Source organism: Protopterus annectens, chromosome 12.part0 (assembly GCF_019279795.1).
Source record: "Protopterus annectens isolate FY-2018-M chromosome 12.part0, PAN1.0, whole genome shotgun sequence".
NCBI lineage: Eukaryota > Metazoa > Chordata > Ceratodontiformes > Protopteridae > Protopterus > Protopterus annectens.
This window is the reverse complement of record NC_056746.1, coordinates 1,194,742,475-1,194,767,173: the sequence shown is the minus strand read 5'-3', so window position 1 is coordinate 1,194,767,173 and position 24,699 is coordinate 1,194,742,475. Positions and strand designations below refer to the sequence as shown.

Below are 24,699 nucleotides of genomic sequence, written 5' to 3'. Positions count from 1 at the left end.
GCTACATTAAACATTTGGGTAGAACAGGGTGATCAGTTTCTTCAATTAAACTGTGGGAAAATCTGACCATATCATAAACCTTTGCAAGATGAATATGTTTTGTTTATTCAAATAAGCTTGTCCCTGATGTGCCATTCTGAAAGATGGCAAATGAATAAAGGAACACCTCCAAGCCACTTAAACAAAATTAAAATACAAGCCAAACTGTGAAATCGTATTGCTGTTCTTCCACACAGACTGCCTGGAACAAAATAGTCACTTCTTTACAATTTAAATGTACAAAAAACAGCAGTTACAATGTTACCTCTCCAGTGATTATGCTTCTACATGGTGATATAAGCATTAAGTCTACCTAATGTAATTTTTTGAGGTAAAACCGTTTTGAGACTTTCAGCTCAGTTGATCCAATTGGTTGGGAATATTACAACTGCAGATTTGGAGCAGATGATGCAGTCCTTCTAGCAGGTCCAGATGCAACTAAGTCTACTTCCACAGACCTCGGGCTTCAACTTTGACTGGCTTGTTTCCTCCCTCAGGCCTTGTGGCTCTGGGGTTTCTGGATTCAACTGCCTTGCCACCATTGGGGTCAGGTCCTATGGAGTGACCAGTTCTGGCCCCCAGGCTTACTTCAACCTTCTTGACTCTTGACAAGACTTCCAGTGCATAGAATGACTGCCCTTTATACTCAGGCCAATCACATACTGTCTCTCAGAAACAACTCCTGCTTTCCTAGTACTTCATCTTCTAGATCACATGGCTACAGTGATTTGCTTAGTCCCCTTGGTGATGTACCATATGAGGATACTGCAGTGGACATTAGTGACTCAGTGGTCTTATATAACACATCTCATGAATTTTTCCATCATTTTGACAGGAGTCTGTCAATGTCAAACCAGATGGTAGTTAGAATATCTCATAGTGTCTACAAGGATACTGTCTGTTCTTCCTCCTCTACAAGGCACTGTCATGATGAACTCCTTCTTTCTTTGGTGAGAATGGGGTCATTTTGAAGGGAAGACAGTGAAAGAGACTTGGCGTACTGTAGAGTCCAGTTTTCATATCAATGTCTTTGAAGTGAGAGCAGTGTTGCAGGCTTTTCTGGACTTCCTTCCCAAGGGTATGATTTCAGTGCAAACAGACAGTATGTCTGTGGTTTGGTATTTGAACAAACAGGGGTTTTCCCGGCCTTACACTTTTTGTCGGGAGCCTTTGAGAGATTGGCAATGGGCAATGTCATCTCAACAGTTTCTAGTAGCAATGCATGTCCTGGAGAAATCCAACATTTTTAGTTGACATTCTGAGCAGGAGCATCCTTCTTCCTTATGAGTGGTCCCTAAATCCAAGGGTAATGGTTCAGATTTTTCATCATTGGTGCAGTCCATATAGCAATCTGTTTGCTACCTCATTCAACACAGAGTGCAACAGTTATTACATCCTAGTGCCTCCACAGGAACAGTTACCCAGGATGCTCTCCTTTATGTTTGCCCTCCCCCAACTGGGTCACTTGTATGCTTATTCTCCCACTACTCAGGTTTCTCCAGAAAGCCACCTGCTGTAGAGTGACTGTGATCCTCATTGCTCCTTTCTGGCCCCATCAGGTATGGTTCCCTTTTTGTAGCCTCTTCTGCCTTGGTTGATGGATTGATCTAATCTCTCACCCAGTGGGCTTGGACCAGCCCAACCTCCTGTCTCTCACATTAACTGCATGGTTTCTCTAATTGCCTTGATGGTCAGAAATACCATGCTCTCTGGCAGAGTAGTTCACATTTTGTCATCTTCTCACAAACTATCTGCTCACAAGGTTTATGCCAGTTAATGGAAATACTTCATTTTACAGTTGTCTTCTAAAGGTTTTGACCCTTTTTTAGTGCTTTGGATACAATTTTTTTATTTCCTTGCTGATGTGTTTCAATCTGGATCTAATTATTCCACTGTTAAAGTTCAGCTAGCTGTTATTTCAAACTTTCATATTGGTGGAGATACTATTCCTGTAATGGTTCCAAAGATTTATAAGGCTTTTCTCAGATGAACATTTATGTCGTGACCTGCTATTTGGGATCTTGTTACTTCTTGGGATTTACCTTTTATACTTCACATTTTTTCTAGCCCTCCCTTTGAGCCTTCAGTGACAGTCACTTTGAAGTTGTTGTCTTGGAAGACTCTTTCTGATGGCTGTCACTTTGGCAGTTGCACTTCAGAACTGCAGGCCTTATCTTTGGTACCTCAATATCTTGTATTTTATAAGGATAGGGGTTCTTTCAGAATAGATTCTGCCTTTTTACCTGTGGTGGTGTCAGAAACTACCTTGAATCAAACCATTCATTTACCAGTGTTTTTCCACAACATTTCAAAAAGGGAGAATATTTACTGCATAGTGTTGATGTTCACAGTCAAATAAGATTTTATTTGGATAGAATCAAATCCATTAGGAAGTCTGACCAGCTATTTTCTCCTTTTTGAAGGTCCAGTTAGGCAAGGCAGTATCTAGGTCTTCCTTATCTAAATGGATTTCTGATTGTATTTCAAAGACCGAGAAGAAAGTCTTTGTTTTGTAAGCTGAAGTGTCACTCTACCAGAGCTATGGCTACTTCTATGGCCTTTTTCTTGGCAGTTTCTATTGATGAAAATTTGCTGTGGCTGCATGGGTGAGTGCACACACCATTTGTGTCTCCCTACAAGTTGGATACACAGTTAAGGTCTAGGCCCTCTTCTGGTTCCGCAGTATTGCGGAATGTTCTCTCCTAGGATCTCCTGGGATGACACATGGCTGGGGACTCTGTCCCAAAAGTTGAAGCAGGACATACAAGACATCATCAGATATAAAAGTTATGTACTTACCACAATGATTGGAATGTGTTATCTGTTTCTTTCTAGTTCAACCATCCCTCCCTCCCACCTTCCCCATTGTGTGTTGTATTTCTCCTGAGCATTGAGCCAAGTTGTGGAGTCAACTCTCCCCACCTTCCTTTTGGGGTCCTTGGTCTGTGGTCTTAGAAGGTTACAGTTGGAGCTTTGTGGAGAGGAGCAAACTCAGTCTGAGGTAGCTGTAGACAGAGCAATGTATAGGTAGAACAGGCATAGCTTGAAGAGCTAAAGTCTTTGGGAATGTCTGGTCTCAGATCTGAGTTGGATCCAATAACCCACAGGTTGAATTGGATGGAAACAGACAACATGGATCTATTGTTATTGTAAGCATATAACTTTCATTTTTGACAAAATATTATGTAGACTTATGAAGCAAATGAAATCATCTTACCTGTATACATGTCACATCTTTATATAGCAGATAGACAAGAAGTAATTTTCCAAGTGGGAAAGATGATTGACAGTACATCATATAAAAATAGACTTAAAAAAATCATCTAATTTCTATTACTTAAGCAATCATATTTATGCTAAAGGATACTTCAGTCTGCCAAGCTACTTCATTAGATACACATTACGTTCTTGCTTTGTAGCACCCAAGGCAAGACTGTTATTGATTGTGTCAATTAATACATCAAACCATTCACCAATAATTGCTGCTGCCCTCTTGACCACTTCTGGGGCTGATGAGGTACCAAAGTGTTAGGCATAAGAATCTGTATCTACCTAAATGCGCACTGAAAGTGCCTAGCAAGGAACTAGTACTCCCCAACTTAATATAGTAAAAGTCGTGATTTGTATCCAGGACATAATATAATTTAGCAGTTGACAGAGTTGCTACTACCTCTTTAGTTTTCTGAAGTAGATAATGCACCGTTTTGATCAATTTATTCAGATCTTCAGGTGCCATATGTATTTTATTTTGCCCTGCCTGTTACCATGTTATTCATCCATTCAGCTTGTTCAATCTGCCAATAGCTTCCGTGAATTTCAGTTCTTGCTCTGTCCTAGCCTGAAGTGTAACTTGTACTCTTCTTGAAGCATAAATCACAAATAATATCACAGAAAAAATCTTTGTGTTATTTTTGGCTTGCAAACAAACCAAACTTTTAAAAATATTAGCATAGTTTCTCAGATGTCTTCTGTTTATTGTAACAAGCACACACTCTTTACTTCACAACTTATGCTTCTGGGCTTGCAAGACAATAATGATCAGATAATCTTATCACACTTGTCTGACACTTTAGTTTCTTTGTCAATAAATTATTTTTCTGTGCTCAGGGAACTTGAAGCTGAACATTAGATTCAGCAACAAACTGTTCTGTACTGTGGTTTCAATACTGCTCAGACATCTGTGCTGATTACCATTGACTGTTTTCTGAGAATGTGACAGTGTGCTATGTCTTTGTTGTACTCCTCTTGCACATTTGCACAAAATGTTATCTGTATGCATTATGTATTACTGGACTGACTGTTAATTGTCCATTTGTTGCATACTGTAGCAGATAATGAGTCATTTTGCATCTGAACTGCATAAATTCTTTTCCCTGTGCTGTTACACAAGCATCTCTGGCCAGAAGATTTGATTGTTTCAGCTGAGCTTGTAAGGACATCATCTGTAGCACCAGGTTGTATTTGTTATGTTTATATTCACAATCCATTCAAATGTGATCCAAAGGCTATGTTCTGAATAATGCAATACATGCATACTGACTTGTACACTTTATTGTTTGAATTCCCTCTGTTAAAAATCAAATCTGACATTATATTGCGCTTTGCAACACTTTGTTGAATACATTCTTTTGTTCTGGAAATTCACCACATATACTGCCACTATGAAGCATGTCCTGCAGTAGACTGAAACTTAGAAGTATGCCACATATTTCACCTTTTGCAGTTGATTTAGCTCTAAAACATTAGTATCTTACTGCAGCTCTTGATTCTGTTCCTTATAGACTCGGGCACAATGATTACTGCCATGACAATGCTTACATTTGTCATCAAATGCTTTTGAGTGCAGCCTTTTATGGCTGTGATTTCTGCCTGCTCATTTTATCCAAGTCCATTCTTAGACACCATAAATCCACTTGATAATTTGTTTTTATTTTTAGTATCTGTAACAGTTTTAAGATATATTTTAAACAAGAAACATCTTTATTAAATTATCACTTATGACAAAGGCAATCACACATTTGTGCATGTGAAAACAAACCACATTGACATATTTTCAGGGGCAAACATTATACATCACATATAATCCATACAGTCATTTTCAATCAAACATTACAAAGCTCATTCAATTCCTGCCTTCCCTTAAACCTCATTCCTCCTCCAAAACATTATTCGGAGTGTATTGTTCACATAATTCCCACTTTTTTTACTATTTTCTAAAGATCCCACTTTCAATTCTTTTATCTCTGTTACTATATTCACTATTTCTAGTATGTTTGGTTTAGACATTGATTGCCATTTTCTAGTAATTGCTTTTTAGGCAGCCAGAAGAATTAAACTCAGCAAGGCCTTAATATGTCTATTCAATTCTGATACTGTATCACAACTCAAAAAATAATTTCCTTAGTTATACCAATTTGCTCATCCAGTATATATGACAGAGTAGTTTGCAGGGAATTTTTAAAGTCTGTCAACTTATCACCTCCCCAAAAAAATATGTTCCCAATTATCTCCTTCTTCTCCATCACACCTCCTACATTTGCAGACTCTTCGAAGCAAAAATCTTAAATCTTCTAGATTTTGATACATTTTTACTCTGTCTTACTTAAAGTCCTTATTTTGTGCACTACCAGCTTCTTAGTTGTATGTTAGATAATTAAAAAAGAAATTATGTACTCACCATAATGTTCCATCTGTGATGTCCATTTTCATTCTTCCTCAGCCAATGGGTTTGGATCCATTTGAGTATATCTTGATGAATCATGCCCATCTGATGAGACAGGAGGCTTGGAGTTGGATCCAGAATCCATGGTTGATGAAGTAAGTGAGGCCAAAGGAAGGGGAATCAAATCTGTGGAGGCTAATATGGTGCAATGAAGATTACTTCACGCTTCAACCTGGCTGCTTTCTGCAGACATTTTGGGATTAATGGCATCAGGGGAAAGGCATAAAGAAGACCGGAGGGCCAAATATGAAGAAGAGCATCCCTCAGTGACCCCCCCTGAAGGGGGGATCAGGGCAAAGTAGCTTTTGCACTTGTTTAGGGGAGAGGTGAAACGATTGCAATGAGGCTGACCCCACTGATGGAATATCCTTTCTGTCACATTTTGATTGAGGGGACCACACGTGAAATAGAAGAATGCACCTGCTCAATTTCTCTGCTATCACATTGGACCACCCCGGAATATGCATTGTGATGAGAAAATGGTTGGATGAGATAACCCATTGCCACACTCTGAGAGCTTCTCAATACAAGGGTAGAATCTGGTTCCCCCTTGTTTGTTGATGCACAAGCCTATTGACATGTTGTCTATTTGAATTGCAATCGTCCCCCAGGGGAGAGCATTTTGGGAAGCCTGCAACACTAGGAGCACTGCTCTCATCTCTAGGATGCTGATATGCAAACCGGCCTATTGGGGGGACTGAGTGCCTTGGACTGTTTTCCCCAGAAAATGCCCGCACCAAATGGGAAGCATCCATGCTCACTGTGACCTTGGGCTGGGGGAGAATAAATGGATGACCTTGTAGAATTTGATCAGAGTGAATCCACCATTTGAAATCTTTTTTGCATATATTGTTGATCCTTATCTGAGCTGACATTGGGTGATGAAGGATAGACCATTCTGCTGAAAGCATCCACTGCAGAATTCTCATGTGAAATCTGGCCAATGGGACTAGAATTATTGCTGCCACCATGGACCCTAGATTATTGCTGCCGATTATTTTCATGACTTGCGATCTGATTGTTTCCACTCTTGAAGGGGGGAGCGAGGCTATTGTTTCTTTTGTGTTGAGAATTGCCCCTATAAAGTTTAAACTTTGAGTGGGTTCTAGAAAGGATTTCTCATAGTTTATGGACATCCTCAGATGTGAACACATCTGGAGAATGCGGTCTCTTGCTTCCAATAGTTGATGGCTGGTCAGGGAGGAAATGAGCTAGTCATCTAAATATGGAAACACTGCAAATCTATGCAGTCTCAAGTGAGCTGCTACTACTGATATGTACTTGGTAAACATCCTAGGGGCTGTGGTGAGACCAAAGGGCAGCAGGCTGAACTGATAATGACTGGCTCCCAGTCGGACATGTAAGAACCTTCTGGATTGCTTGTTTGTCTTTATGGTAATATGCATCATGAACATCTATTGAGCACATCAAGTCATCCTTTTCCAAATACAGAAGCATGGACTGTACCATGACTATCTTGAACTTGTTGCACTGAACTAACTTGATCAAGTTGCTGAAATGAAAAACTGGTCTCCAGTCCCCTGTTTTCTTTGGCAGTAAAAAGAATTTTGAGTAAGCCCTGTATTTTCTCTGATCTGGAGGGACCTCTTAGATGACACCTTTTTCTAGTAGCTTTTGTACTTGAATAGCTGCTTGTTTCCTCTGACTAGGTGGAACATCAGACATTTTTCTGCACTGGGGAGGAGTAAGTGAAAATGGTATAATATAACCTCTGGAAATGATCCTCTGTACCCATGTGTCTGATGTTATTTCTAGCCAGACTCTCTGCTGCAGAGATAGTCAACCCCAGATTGTGTCTAGAGGAGGGCAATTGGGCCTCCATTCAGGAGTGCTGGAATGGTCTGTCAAAGAAAGTATCTCTGGACCCTTGGTTTTGCAGGCTTCCTCTGCCACAAGGGTGGTGTCTACCATTTGAGTTCCCCCCTCTGCCCCTGGGGGAACTACTTCCATGTGTGTCTTGAAATGACCCTTGGGATTTTATGAACCACATTTTTTCCACCATTGGTATTCCTGGAGAAGGATTTCTGAGGAGTGGAGAAACATATGCCCACGGCAGATAGGGTCTTCCCATCTTTCTCACACATAGACAATGTGTCTTTTAACTTAGGGCCAAATAATTACATGCCATCAAAAGCAGCATTGACGAATGATGACTTGATAGGCTCCACAAAGTCACACAAGCGCATCCAGGCATGGCACCTGATGGAAATGCATGAACCCGCTGCTCTACTTGTTCCTTCGGCTGCATGAGAAATGAGCCTCATGGAAGAGTTAGAAATAGACTGGAAGGCAGCCAACTGAGAAAAAACAGAGGCCTGCATTTCCTCAGAAATGGATCCCGAGAGGGTATCTGAAAGCTCTTTAATCAGATCCCTCTGTAACCTATGAAAATGTGCCAGGTAGTTCAAGAACTATAAAGAGAGGGTCACTGATGAATAGACATAATTTCCAAATCTATCCATCACCTGAGACTCCTTGTTGGGGGGATGGATAAAGGAACTTTTTCAGCTAGTTCCTTTTTTGTGGTCGCTGTCATGACCATGACTTCCACAGGCATATCTTTTGTCTGAAATTGCTTATCTTCAGGAGCAGTAATAATTTTGTCCAGTCTCCAGGGGATCAGTTCAGTGGTGTTGGGGGCCTTCCATGCCCACCAAGAGATCAACTCAATGAGCTCATCAGCAGACAGTTACCCAGGAGGTAGATGGGTGGGTACCAAATGCCTCCAGGTACATGGACTCCTCAGACAAAGGATTGATGGACTTACAAGTCACCTCACTGTATTAGAATTTCTAGGATGTCTCCAATGGAGACATCATCAGGAGGTGACCTTGGAAACCCTTCTCCCTCATCAAAGTCTGTGTCTTCAGTCACAGATTCCTCTGGAGAATCTAAGTGCTTCCTCTTGCACAACTTCTTCTTAGGAACTTCCTCAGTAGGATGCTCTGGGGAGGTATCAGAAAAAGTGGGAATACCCTTCTGGAAAGCCTGGGGTTTTGGTACTTGCTGTCCCCATGGAGAAAGAAGCTGGGATTCTGTATGCAGAGATGACAAGGGTGGGGGATGAAGATCCGAAGGGTGAGGAACCATCTGAGTTGTTGAAGCAGACATGGCTCTTTTCAAAACCTCAAAGGCTGATCTCCCCTGAGAGGGACCAGGCACTGGATCCAAGAGGGCATACCTCAGGATCCTAGTCTCCCCTTGCTCTGAGGATAATCCTCCAGGGCAGAAGCTGAAGCTGAACTAATCTGAGCTGAAGCCCCAAGGTGCAAAGATGGCTCTGAAAACTTCAGAGTTGACTCCAACATCTCGGAACAGACAAGGTAACTACAACTCCGAGAGGTCTCCGGTTCCGACTGAACCAGAGAACTCAGGGCCAACATTGGATCCGAGGAAAGAGGTATCTTCAGATCTGAAGCAGATGGAGCTGGGTAACTCAGATCCAAGAACTCTGAAACTTTGAAGGAAGTCAGAGGAGGATGCAAAGGAAGAATAGTAGATCTGGAATTCCTGACCCGAGTGGGTAGGAGCCAAGGGAACCATTGGTATACTCTGTGCCCAGAGGATTTTTTTCACCAATCTCTCAATGTCTTCTTTGGTTAAATTCCTAGAAGAAAAAGTGGGCATAACGGAGGGAGAATTTGGCCTTTCCAGAAAGGGAGATGGAACTCTGAATGGAACTGGGTCCAGTGAAGGAGAATATTGAGTCCTGGGTAAACTAGGTAGGCTGGTAGTCAAATCCACTGATTTTATTGTTGGATATGAAAATGTTGGGTCTGAGGAATCCATAGTCTTAGTCAAAGTAGGATCTGTAGAAGTAGACAGATCAATCTGGTGTTGAATCTTGGTCTCTGGGTCTGAAGGAGTAGTTGGATCGGAATGTTTTTGTTTCTTAAGTGTTGGATCTGATGGAGAAGTCAGAACCAAGATAGGCCTCTTCTTCATCTTTTCAGAATCTTTAGAAGAAGAAGAGGAAGGGCTTGATGACTCTGATTTGCCCTTTTTTGATTTGTCTAAGAAAGGACCTCCAGATAGTGCCTCACTGAAAGTGGAAGGCAGTAAACCTTTAAGGATTAACTTGTTGTTGTGTTCAACCAAAGCTCTATAGTTGAACGCATGGCAAATAGAACAATCCTCCTGTAGATGAAGGGGTCCCAGACAGTAGACACAAAGTTTATGAGAGTCTGACTATGGCATTTTACGGCCACATTTCTCACGCTTTTTGAAGTCAGCCTTATATTTCTCTGATATCTCCACTTTAGAAAAAAAAAAACACAAGTACGAGAGATTTTTTTTTAAATAGCTAATGGAAAAGAAAGGGAAAAAATACCAACAATGGTAAGAAAGGTTACACAAGGTGTAAAGGGAGTACTAACAATAGTATTCCGAGGTGCTTTCATACAGAAGAAAAGGAAGGGTAACAGGAGAGAAATTTTGGAAATAAAATAGTCGCTATGTAAGGGATAGAGGCTAAGTAGAAAAAGAGAACTTTGTAGCACTATTTAGAAGAAGTCAAGGAAAAAAATAATAATTTCACTTATCTGCTCAAGAGCAACTGGTCACCATGTCTAACATGAGTAGTGGCAAATGAGATCTGGGATACTTAGGAAGGGTACATTGTGGGTAAGGGAGAAGCTTGAGAGTTTTTTGGTTGCCACAAGCTATTGTAATGGCAGTCGGATTTGGGGGATTGGATCTGAATGTATAGGCTGAGGATAGAATGAAAATTAACAACTTCAGATCTCACTTTACATACAGCAATGGCAATTTCCATTGCCGTTTTTATTACATTTTGTCAGAAAAGATTACAGTTCTATGATTTTACACAACCCATGACTTCATAAGTTGATGATAGCTATTAGTGCTGCATTGCTTCAAGAAAGGCAGATGAGACATTTGAGGTTCCAGACCTTTGACAGGTGCTCAGTTGAGATAGCCACATACTGAAAACGAAATGCTAGCAATCATGTATATATGCCAAAAATTATACAATTATGTATATGGTAAAGGATGTCAAAAGATTATCACAAAAGTATAATAGCAGAATCAGACCACAAATCTTTATATAGTATCCTAAAGAACTCTGTTTAAAGCTCCATCTAGACTTCAGAGAATATTTCTCAACTTACTGAAATATGATTTGAAAGCGCATACAAGTCTGAACAAAAAAAAATGCATTTGCTGGCACTTTGAGTACAGCATCCCTCAATGAAAAACAAGATTTACTATAGCAAAAATTAGAGATTGCTTCATAACTGTTGATGTCTTTAGACAAACTAAAGAATCTAAAACAGTATGAAGATGAAGAAATTATGCACTTGGAGTTCCTGATGAATTGTTCTGACAAATATATGATGTCTCACTTTATTTAAGCCTATTTTTTTACCATAATGAATTATACCCCATACAATAGTTACTATTTAAAGCAGATAAAATCATCACTATAATCAAATAAGACAAAACAAGAAAGAACAATACTGTTTTAATCTAAAATGGCTGAACAAACTGAGATGCTGATATGTAGTTGTGACTTTTGTGCTTAAGTCAAATATCAAAACGAGGGAAGAAATGATTCCTTGAGACATGTCAGGATTTCATGTCACAAACTTGATAAAGTTTTAGCAGAAAGGTCAGTACTAATCAGTACCTCATTATTACTGTAAGTTCCATGAAGTACCTCATCTAAAAATATATGGTATTGTCTTCACATATGGAATACCAGAAGGGTCAATTCCTTAATAACAATCCTCAGCTCACAAGTGCTGCATTCATAACATTGCGAAAGACTGGGACTTTTGTGACATTATGACCAGTCCTTACTCTCACCAAAACAATGGTCAGGCAGAAAGAACATCATATAGTAAAAAACATTTTAGGAAAGCAGAATTGTCATCCTCAATGAAATGTTATTTGTTGTTACTTGAGAACAGGAATACTATATTACAGGAAATTGGGTTGTCACACAACCAGTGATTAATTAAGAATGGACTAAAATAAAAATTACATATATCACTTGTGTTAGTGCAGTCTAATAATAATAGTATTTTATTTTTTTATTTTATTTAACATTTGTTTACCGGGAAAGTCCAACTTGGAACAAAGCCAATTTTCAGTGGAGGCCCGGGGAGAAATGCTCCAGACGCATGTCTTCGAAAATAATAATAATAATAATAATAATAATAATAATAATAATAATAATAATACTGAAACTGTACAGAAACTGAAAATGCAAGAAACTCAAAAGAAATACTATAATAGAGGAACAAAAAACATTTTAGTTTTTCAGGAAGGAGAAAGTGTGTTAATGAAAATGCTGAACAGTTGCAAAGCTCTGAATAACAGTTATTCAGACATAGTAATGGCAACTGTATTAGTTGTGCCCTATGAACCTTACATTAAGCAACATGATGATAAAAGACTGCAGCAATACTACACTGACGATTCCTAGCATTCCAGATGGACATTCATCCAGTTCATCATAATCCCAGTGTATGATGATTTCTGGTGACATTCTGAAATACCATGAGATGACAGTAGCAAATATATGTCATAATAGACTGAGTTCTAGTGACCACATGAACAAGATTGGAAATTGTAAGATAATCTTTCCAAAACAGGATTGAAATTGACTGAATACTCGTTTCTCTTGAAAAAGTCATACATTTGAATGACACAGTAATTTATAGTTAAATCTTGTATGTAATAAATATATAATAACTTACATATGGTTCTACTTAATTTTTGTCACATTCTAGCAGCTTGCATACTGATTTTGTCTGGCTTAACTCTTGCTTGTGTATTTGTGTTTGAATGAACTCTAATACACATCCCCAACCTCTGAATATACTTTTTCTGAGTTAGTGTGATATCGGAGTTAGTATGCATGAAGATCAGGAAAATATTTATCAGGTAAGTAGGTAGGTTCTATTGAGGGAGTAAGACTCAAGAGGATGGTAGTGAAACTCGACAATAGATCCTTTCATTATAAAATAAGGAAGATGTCATAGATAGTAACAGTGCATTATATCTTCAAGAACTAGTTATGTGGTAAGTTATCTGTATCACTTGCACTGTCATTTTACTAGATATCTCTTTAGTAAAGTTAGACGATAGATGTTTAATAGGGTATCTGATATGACTTTATTTATGGTCAGTTTGTCAATCCTAACATTATATCTAGTTATAAATGTGAGATATGGCAAACAGCAAGCTGTAAAAAAAAAAGCTGTCAGCCATTTTGATTCCTGTCACATTGACAGTTCCACATACCAATGCTGCAAATGATGTACTGAAATAACTGTCATCTGAAATGAATATGCTTCACCACATTTTTTGTCCCTAAACAATATGTAAGAGACTTTAGGTATACAGAGAATTTAATGGAGAGATAAAAAGTATGGGAACTGGAGAGATAGATGCTTAAGTCTAACTGTAAGGGTCTTACCCATTTTGTAATACAAAGATCCTGCTCTGTCAGTGCCATCACATATTTGCAGTCAAACATATTTCACAAAGCAAAGGTCTTCTTACATCAATCCACTTTGAGAAGTCAATGGAGACATCCACATCATCAAAATGGGCAAGTCAGTCTTATTAGACACACCTGCTGAAACTGAGGATGACATTATGATAAGGAGTACCTTTCAATATGTGTGGCTTCACCTTGAAATCCCCTTAATTGTATGTACTAACACCACAGTTTCATAACTTCAGGAAAAAGAAAAACACAGTGAAAGTATGCATAACTGTTTCATACAACCGCAGTCTTGCAGTTAACCCAAATAATATAAAACAATTCTAGGACTTGCTTATTTGGGGAGCTGGGATTGGAGAAGTAGACCTCAAGAAGTTGCATACAATTTGTCAAATAATAGAACTTCCCTTCTTGCGTCAGTGTCAGTAACTTTATCTTCTTTTTTGCAATTAGTAGCTCAATTCTTGTATTCTACATCTGTGTCCTGTGGAAGATACCTTTCTGATTCACTCCTGTAAAAACGACCCTCAGCTACCCAGCATTTAACAATATAGTACATACATGAGGGGCTATAGGAAACCAATCCAAACATACTTCTCATATGCTACGATTTATGTACTACATAAAGATTTTACCACAGAGTTACTTTTGTTTATGATTACTGATATGATTTACAGCTGCATGCAAGTACTCACATTATTAAATCATAGCCCGAAGTCTGCTAAAGCATCCTATATGAGACACTGACATTTATGAAGGCATGTGAATGTCAAAGGTGCATTTAAGATAGTACCACTATAATTATTTTATAAGAGGCACCATTAGATGGTCATAGAATTGACTCTGCAATGATAATGCAGCAGACTTCTGTAACCTCAGTGTAAAGCTCTCAGACTTAATTACTTCAGTTCCTCAACATCATTTGTTTGAAGACACTAGCAGAATTTATTATCGGTGCATTCACATTACTGATTCAGTCTCAAAGATGTTGGGAGGATTGGTTATAGTGAGAAGGAAGTCAGGGTATTCATTTTAATGCAAACCAAACTACCTTATCTAAAAGGGAAAAAGTCTGCTGGCTAGCACCTGGAATGTAGTAGCTTCCATCTGCTCAGATGCTGGCTATGTAGATAAAGCAGGTGGTGTCTATACTGGCTATTTTTGTGAGTAAAAAAAAAACTTATTTTTTGGGGTTGTGAAACAGCTGGGTACTGCTGCCAATACGGTATTATTATTAAAAATATAAGTAATCTCAAACAATGTTTTGGACATCTACTGAGTAACTGTGGTGTCTCAAGCTGATATGAAAATATTTAACTGAAATGGCAGCCATGCATCAGTTGTACAAAATCTGGTTTCACATTTGGGTAAGGCATTATCTGGAGCAAACAATATATGGTGCATTGATGTATAAAGCATGGTTGTCCTTGCTACAAGCTAGTCAAGCATTTTGCTGATGTATGGTGACAGAGGTGTTTTAGTATACCTGTCAAACATACAGTACTGTGTCTTAAAACACCGCAGTAACAAAAGCTCAGAACTAAAATTCAACATCTGTATCTAACAATGTATTCTTAGGCCTCATTCTAGATGACATAACTAACCATTCTGGAGAATAATACATTAAAAGACTGACTATATTCCAAGGTCTATTATTATCTACCGGTTGTCTTAGAACTAAAAATAATAAAATACAATGAAGATTACAGAGATCAAAATCATCTTTCAAATATGAACATTTGGAGCAACACAGTTTATTGTCCATCTTTCTCCTCCTTTTCATTGTGGCTACATTGTCATCTTACTGGTATTCTTCTCTGTGTTTTAAAATTCTATTTTTGCTTCAGCTGGAATAATGTGCCAAGAGTCTATTTTATATATAGTCTAAAATACTCATATGTGTGGTGCATGGTAAGATAAGAGTATGCACTGGTACTTAAAGGTACTTAGAGGTGTGATGCATGGCCAGATAAGAACATGTACTCGTACTGAAATTAGTCAGAGATATGGTGCATGGTTAGATAAGAACATGTACTGGTACTGAAAGGTACTCAGCTAAAATACTTTATGTCTTTTTATGCAACAGAGATGTACTCTTATCAGAACACAAACCACATCTATTATTATTATTATTATTATTATTATATTTTTATGTATTATTAATCACATGTCCTACACTTTTAAGGAAGGCAGGCTCATGGGGATTTTTTTAGATGAGTAGGTGGCTTTCTAACAGATACAGCCCTTGATTACAGGAACCTGATTATATTTTATAAGCCCATTTTGGCTATGTTCATTTTTTATACCCCTCTGGTCTCTCTCTCTCTTTTCCGTAAACAACATATGGTGCACTTTGAATCTTTACCATTAGTGATTCTTGGGTTGGAAAGAGATAGGCACATCCCATTAATATGGGTCAGCCACAATTATGATGTTAGGTGCACCTATGTTGCAATATTCGTATAATGGCTATCAAAGGAACACAGCTATTCCATTACTGAGATTGGTCAGTTATCTAACAGTCCTATTACATGACATTTATTGGTCTCCTTCTTTCCACCGCGGCCACCCTCCGAGTCACGTCACTGCTGTGTGCTACTCTATGTCATTTAAAGTACCTTTGGTTCAACAGGAGACATGTATCAGGAGTGATTATCTTACCATTTATTCATGAATTATATATTAAGTGACATAAGACATTAGTTCCATATAGATAAAAAGTATGGGAACTGGAGAGATAGATGCCAGACACTTTTCCTAAAGTGGATTGCGGTGTCCTTCAGTAATTATTTAATTTTATATCACTTCATATACCTTTACACTATAAAACATTTAAACCTATTTAACATATGGTGTTTCACCTGTATAATATACAGAGATATGGAAAGACATGGGTGTTTTGTAGTAAGCATGAAAGAAAAAAATGTGAGTAGATTTTATAGTTCTACATAGTGCTATATACCAGTACATTTCTCCCTCTCATCCAGCCTCTTGTTATTTCACATTGGTTCCTGTTTATCTATCAGCTATCAATTTAAAGCTCCCTCAGAGATGTGCATGTCATAATGACATATAACCAGTAGCAGAGGACATTTTGGAAGATGTCTATCTGCAATGTCACAATCCAAAGTGCCTTTACCTGATAGCAGCAGTACTACTCTTGTACCGTGTCTTGAATGTTGTACTACAACTTCTAACACAGGAGTGGCTAGAATCAAACAACAGTAAGACCTAATGTGACTCAGAAACTGACGGTATGCTTACCCCATATGCAGAAAATGTTCACCCAACAAGACATGCACAAAGCTTAGTGGTGGTATGAAGCCTAAAGATGTTGTACTGCAGCATTATGGGTGAGAGATTATTGTGGGATACATGAACTAAGGAAGCATATCCAGGAAGTGTAGGGGTAAAACATTGTCACATAGTCAAACAGACACAGTTTATCAACAACAGAATGAAACACAAGCTGGTTGGAGAAAAAGACCTGACTTAATAGAATACCTGGGTTTATGAAAATGTACCATTGGTCAGAAATGTGACAATCAGTGGTACCTTAGTAGTTTAGCACAAGGGTACGAGGAATATCCTTCTGAAACCCAAGCCCAGTCTTAGGAACTTGAATAGGATATACATCATAGTTAGACCACAATGTATACTACAACTGTGTTACTGAGGTGACATGGGATGAGACTTATCCTCATGATGAATGAGTTAATATGGAAATGATAGACGTCAGAGTCGGTGCTGTAATTATGTAATCATGAAGCTGCATGTAATATCTCACTTAAAACATTTTATTAATAAACAGAACACCCGACTGGATAAATATCACATTACTTTTGTCTATATCTGCAAACAGCTTAGGAACACTTTTTACTTAATATTGCATCTGTTTTGATATCTTAATGTACACTACTGGGAACTCTGTGTAACTTAAACTGTGCTCTGAACTATTCTTTTATCACTGCTCTCTACCAAATTACTTTATTTGCGATATGCTTTTAGTTAACTATTAAATCGTAAAGATTTTTTAATATTGCTTGGGGTCATGCCTGAATAGGTCCCCTTGACAAATGCACCTACCTGTTTATCAAATGTGAAATAAATAAATAAATAAATGACAGAGTCATGATAATTAAGACAAATTAATAAAAATCCACTGTGCAGAAGTACCTAGTAATTATTATGTACAACAAGACATTTGCTCAAAGACATTACTATATATCTGCAGTACCTAGTCATACTGACTAGTAAGGAAATCAGGAGTGGAATTAACTAATGAAACCTGACAGCAATAATTCCTATGGACACCAGTACTCATTTCTGGCTAAAAAGAATGTAAGAAGATGTGACTTACGGTTTCATATTGAAAAAGTCCTTGATTCCCTCTGGTGTGATTGACGCTTTTGCTTTGGCTTTTTCTGCAGCTAGCTGTCTATCCTTAGTCCAAGTTAGATGCACCTGATCTGATTGGATTTCATCACCTGGTGACAGAGAACTGGGTGACAAGAGTGTGGCATTCTTGTCATGGATTAGCTGAACCTGGAAAACATGCACGGGTACAGCATGGTAAAACAGTCAGGTAAAATGAATGAAAGAAAATCTGCAAACAACTCATAATATTAAAAAAAACAGAGATGTAGTCATCCTAAAAATCTGGCCATACAAGTTTACTATATTCAAAAAAATGTATTTGGAACAAATATATAAGTGCTGCTATGTTAGTAACTTTTAACATACTTTCTTGATGCATCTTCTTGAAAAGGCAAGTGCTCTAACTCCCAATAGCCTGATAACAATTCCTACTAGTTTAATCATCCATAACTTCTTAGCCCTTCCAATACCCGACCCTATAAAATTGTATAGGTTTACCAGGGTCCTAACTTTAACCATAAAACTCCCACCATGTTCATAACTTGTCTCTGCTCCTTTACTCCAACCTGCCTCCCTTTACCTAATTTCTGCAACATCTCTCTAACTCTAAAACCTCCCTCTTGCTCCCTAAACTTAAGACTTCCTTCCTACTCCCCAACTTTAAAACTTACTTCCTGTTTCATAAACCTAAAATTCCCTTCCTGCTAACTAACTAAACTAACTAACTAAAACTCCCCTCCTGCTCCCTAAACCAAAAAACTTCCTTCCTGCTCCCTAATCCTAAAACTCCAAGAGAAAAAGTCCCTTTTTTGCTAAAGGTGATCTGATAAAAACGTAAAGTAAATGAGTGAAAATCTCAGTGCACCAACAAGGCACGCCACAAACAAAATAAAAACGCTATTCTTTAATGAATTAAAACATAAACTCCCATAAAACAATGGCCATACAAATAACGAAAAGCACTTTCAGCTATTAGCCTTTTTCAGTTTGTATAAGTCTTTGTATTGAAAATGTTGAATTAAAGTGTGTCTGCCCCAATCAACATACAGGTTACTTGCACACCTCCTATTGAAGCCAATCATCATGTAATACAGGGACAAGCCCCTATTTGTCTATTTAACAAACAGGCACCTATTTTTTAACGTAGGTTTTAATGGAACCATTGCATTTAAACCTAGTGATTTGTGGGCTTTTAAGTTCATAATCCATTTTACTTCTTTAGTTTCTGTTAGTTTTTTTATGTCACCCCTCTATGGCTCTGTGGAGTGAGTTCTAAAATTTGAAAAAGAAATGTGCATATAGGAAAATTGTTAACATGACCCGCTAAGCTGTTTTGTGTGTTTAGATGTACTATATCACGTAAATGTCTAAGAATATGGTCTTTAAACCATTTATCCATTTTGCCTACATAGAAGGCAAAACACTGTTGACAGGTGGCAATATAAACCAAATATTGGCTATTGCATGTCGCAGATAACCAGAAGTGGTAATATTTTCCTGTAGTTGGATGTTTGAAGCTCGAGGCTTGATTAATATATGGACAAGCTTTACATCTTCCACATTTCTTTGTTCCTGAATTATTTTCCATAGATTTAGACATGAAACCATCCTTACTGCAGAGTAGTCGTTTCAGATTCTTCCTGTTTTTGAATGTAAATCTTGGTTGATCACCCACCAGTTCTTTTATCTTTTCATCTTCCATTAATGTGGGCCAATACTTTTTAACTACTTCGCATATCTGTGTACTGTCTGTACTATAAGTAAGAGTTCATTGTAGATGCTGAGTTGACGTTCCAGTTCTATTTATTTGTACTACTTCAGATGTTGATTCATTATAGTAAGGACTCCCTTTGGTATTCCTTAAGGTGTTTAAATCCACAGGCATATTCAGGTCCTTCTCTTTATAGCCACGTCTCTGTAAATGTCCTTTCAACAAATCACATTCTTTTCTGAATGTTTCTTTCTCTGTACATAACCTGGAAATACTCATTGCTTGGTTGCCCATTATATTTTTATAAATATGTCTTGGATGCATACTTTTTCGATGTAAATAATGGTTCCTCCAAGTATCTTTACAATGTAATTCTGTACATAGGCCTTGTTCTTGAGAATACAACAAAAAGTAATACATTCCAGTAATCCATGGTTGAGATACCTTTTATATTACGGACGATTTGTTGATGATATACTGATTCTGTGGACTGGAGAGGAAAATGAACTAAAGTCATTTGTCGATTATTTGCATTCATCAACGGATTTCCTTAGGTTTACAGTTAAGCATTCTGACAAGGAAATTGAATTTTTGGATGTGAAATTGAAGTATTCTCAAGAACAAGGCCTATGTACAGAATTACATTATAAAGATACTTGGAGGAACCATTATTTATATCGACAAAGTATGCATCCAAGACATATTTATAAAAATATAATGGGCAACCAAGCAATGCGTATTTCCAGGTTATGTACAGAGGAAGAAGCCTTCAGGAAAGAATGTGATTTGTTGAAAGGACATTTACAGAGACGTGGCTATAAAGAGAAGGACCTGAATATGCCTGTGGATTTAAACACCTTAAGGAATACCAAAGGGAGTCCTTACTATAATGAATCAACATCTGAAGTAGTACAAATAAATAGAACTGGAACGTCAACTCAACATCTACAATGTACTCTTACTTATAGTACAGACAGTACACAAATATGCGAAGTAGTTAAAAAGTATTGGCCCACATTAATGGAAGATGAAAAGATAAAAGAACTGGTGGGTGATCAACCAGGATTTACATTCAAAAACAGGAAGCATCTGAAACGACTACTTGGCAGTAAGGATGGTTTCATGTCTAAACCTATGGAAAATAATTCAGGAACAAAGAAATGTGGAAGATGTAAAGCTTATCCATATATTAATCAAGCCTCGAGCTTCAAACATCCAACCACAGGAAAATATTACCACTTCTGGTTATCTGCAATATGCAATAACCAACATTTGGTTTATATTTCCACCTGTCAACAGTGTTTTGCCTTCTATGTAGGCAAAACGGATAAACGGTTTAAAGACCGTATTCTTAGACATTTACGTGATATAGTACATCTAAACACACAAAACAGCTTAGTGAGTCATGTTAAAAATTTTCCTACACACACATTTCTTTTTCAAGTTTTAGAACTCACTCCACAGAGCCATAGAAGGGTTAATAACAGAAACAAAAGAAGTAAAATGGATTATGAACTTAAAAGCCCACAAATCACCAAGTTTAAATGCAATGGTTCCATTAAAACCTGTGTTAAAAAATAGGCACCTGTTTGTTAAATAAATAAATAGGGGCTTGTCCCTGTATTACATTATGACTGGCTTCAATAGGAGGTGTGCAAGGAACCTGTATGTTGACTGGAGGAGACACACTTTAATGCAACATTTTCAATACAAAGACTTATACGAACTGAAGAAGGCTAATAGCTGAAAGCACTTTTCGTTGTTTGTATGGCCATTGTTTTATGGGAGTTTATGTTTTAATTCATTAAAGAATAGCGTTTTTATTTTGTTTGTGGCATGCCTTGTTGGTGCACTGAAATTTTCACTCATAATCCTAAAACTCTTCTGCCACTCCCTGACTCTAAGTCCCCCCTCCTTCTTCCTAAATCTAAAATTCTCCTTCAGTTATCTCTAATCCCACCTCCTCTCACTCCCTCCTCAGTGGCTTGCCCACCCTAATATTCAGGTTCAACTGTGAGTGGCAGCCGATATGAGCTACAAGATACTCAAGGCTCCAGCTTCAAGGCAATGGACAATGGTGTTAGAGTGCTTGGGACTAGAGTATTTGTAGTAGATTCAAAAAATGCTACCCGGAAAGGTTGCCCATATATTGGTTAGGTATGAAACATTTCACCACAATGCAGCAGTCATCAGTGTTTCTTGCCAACACTATATGCATCATTTACTGGGATAAGACATCTTTAAATTGTAGAAACTAAGGAGAAACAATCTCTGATGTGTTTAAATAATTTTGAAAGGAAATTCAGATGACAGTTTTTGGTCACTGTAACTTTATTTACCTTGCTTTACTTCAACAGAGTGACTGCCAAGTCTGTACTTGTTAGAATGCATTACTTGACATCAACAAATCTCAGATGCATCATGTTTCCCAGCAGTAAAACTTTACTCTGAAACCTTATCATTATTTTTATGAAGATGAAAAACAAGACAATAGCAATATTACTTCATTTGTTGGATCCATCAGGCTAAGTGGTCTTGAGTACCCTAGTATATTTTAAGTACATTTAAGTGACACAGTATGTGTAAAATGCATGATAATTTAGTTCATGTCAAATGGCCAAGAGCCATTTGCATATCACTGTCCGATTAGTTTTTCAGCTAGAAGAGTTGTGACCCCAACATCTATTTAAATGGCAACTAAATATTTCTACATTTAATTCTGAATTTCAGGAAAAACATATGTGACAAACACAAAACCTGCAGCATCTCATTATTAAAGATAGCTGGAAGTAAATATTCAACAGCACAGCTAGTGACAAATATTATTTTCTGTGATTTGTAACCTATCTGTAGGATATGTAGATATTACTGGAAGTTAGTGCTCTAGTTTGGGAAGAACATTAATTTTTAGCTATTGCTGCCCTACTAAGTGGTGAAAGAATATGTGAGATTTTATAGCAGGGTTTAAAATGCTTAAAGCACTTTGCTAACAGCATTACCTGTATGGTATTGAAAGTTAAGGGTAGGATCCAGTATGAAATCTAAGTACTTGTATCTAAAATATCCCCAAAGGGGCAGTAACACTTTATATATATATATATATATATATATATATATATATATATATATATATATATATATATGTATATGCTGTTACTCAAATGACCCCCACACACTGTTGGTGTAAATCATTAAATTAACTCAAATCATTTAGAAGAAAACTGGATTTAAAATAGATTTTAAATAATATTGCATTTTTAGGAATAAATTTATCAGGTAGTGAATGACATAGAAAGAGTGTGTTCAGTCCCCCTTTACTGAATACTAGATCTGTTTTGAAACATACTGTGCAAATGATATTAGGGACTTGTTAAGTAAACCTGTAAAAAACTACTACCACTAATGCATATTACAGCATATGAAATGTAATGTTCATAAGATTTATGCAGACAGACAAAGGAGGAGATAGGGTTTTAAGATATTAGTCTATGTAAATGGTATGAATTTGAAAATGACTGATGAGATAAGTTATAGAAATGTTACCATGTTTGGTGATAACATTGTCTATAAGCACATATATAGATGTATTCATGGATTTCTGCTTAAAAGCTCAATTTCAATTTTTTTTTACATTTTTACATACGTTTTTAAAGTACAGTATTTAAAAACTGAGGATCTCTTTGGAATCCCAGAAATTCACAATGGCTATTCCCATCTTTCTTTTAGGTTTTCAGTGTGTTCTTCAGGCTCAAAAACAGATCCCATCGCTATGTATTTGGACAGCAAACTAAAGCCCCTACTTCTTAAAATAAAATCTTTTATAAAAGATTCATGGGATTTTTTTAACCACACGTCAATAATGAAGTAATTGCTTCTGTTTGATTTTTACCAAACTTGTGTGTATATTTCCTTGCTTGTATATTCATAGCATTTAGGAGTGAAACCGGTAAGATGCCTTTTGGTAGGAAATACTGTTTTTTTTTCATCCTGATATTAATGTAATTTCTGGATTATTGGAGTTGTCATTTTTGGGGGGGGATTTACAACAGTGATTATCAGTTAACTTCTGATTCTGCAATGGGCACAGTTTTTGTTCCAGTTTTTTGAAAACTGAGTTTTAGCTTAATGGGATAATCACATTTTATACACGACAACCTACTTTTCTCATGTTAAAGTTTCTGGTCATTACATTACATCCCCTATTTTTATGTGACAAGACACATGAAGTTTTGAGTAATTTGTTAAGCAGTTAAATGACATAACAGATTTTTTTTTTAAATTTGCATTTAAAGCTTCTAATGACAGTATACAGTTTAGCTATACAATTAAACAAAAGCATAGCTTGGGTAATGTGAAGTGGGAAGTGGATCAGGGGTGCCATCAGCAGTATATATGTAACACTAAGTCCAATGTGGAAATCTTGCACTCTTGGTCCTATCTATGTGTGTAACATGTTTTTTTTTTTTTGATTTTCTAATGCCTTTAACATATGTAAAGTAATGTTGAGCTTTTCTCCTCAAGCCTCCACTGAAAAAGGGTCTTGCCCAGACTCTCCAGGTCAACAAAAGCAAATAACTAGTAAATAAGTTTAACAGGCAAGTATACATCTGGGGTTTATCACAAGGACACAGTTATAAATTACTTACATGCTAGTATCTGTCATCCCACATACATTACAAAAATGTTGTGAAGAATCTGATAGCAAGACTTTCTTGCCTAATATGACAACAGGATTTTCAGGTAGAACTTTTAGCATGAAGAGATATATGTTTGGCTCATGGTTAAGTAGTTTTTGTTAACATGAAGGAAGTGGTGAGATCAGCAGTTACAAACCCATTTTATAAGGTGGTGATCAAACAGTATGTAGTACAGACAGGATTTAGCATATAGATCTGAAGTCTGCTATGGTAGGTACTCACACAACTGACAGCAACAGTAATGCTGATATAACTGAAGGAACTTGCACGATTGCAATGGGCAATGAAGATTTACTTAAAGTAGCTGGTAATAAGCCTAGATTTGTAAGTAAAATGGCATCTTGTCTAAAACAGTTACTAGAGTGCAATTAAACCACTGAATCAGAGCAGAGTTCTTGATAACCAGTTTGTATATACAAATATGTCTGCTATTCATATTGTTGATTAAGTAATGAAGATCCACTCATATCCTTTGTACATTTAGACAGAATATTTGCTATCAAAAACATTTTACTTGTTATAGCATACAGTAAAATGCTTAGCACAGTGTTCTGGCATGAAAGTTTTTTACATAAGAAAGACCAAAAAAGATTGAGAAAAGAGAGTTATGAGCATTTATATGGTATATGAAATAAGGTAATAGCAACACTTTGCATAA

General features: G+C 37.2%; 1 protein-coding gene across 1 annotated transcript in view; it reads right to left on the bottom strand.

The window, feature by feature from the left end:
• The window catches only part of SLC12A5 (solute carrier family 12 member 5), a 1,753,644-nt gene that overhangs the window by 47,188 nt on the left and 1,681,757 nt on the right, over positions 1–24,699 (bottom strand). The window contains exon 23 of the mRNA XM_044090243.1: positions 17,617–17,801. Within this exon, the coding sequence (XP_043946178.1) occupies positions 17,617–17,801 (185 nt within the window). The remainder of the gene's footprint in view (positions 1–17,616; positions 17,802–24,699) is intronic.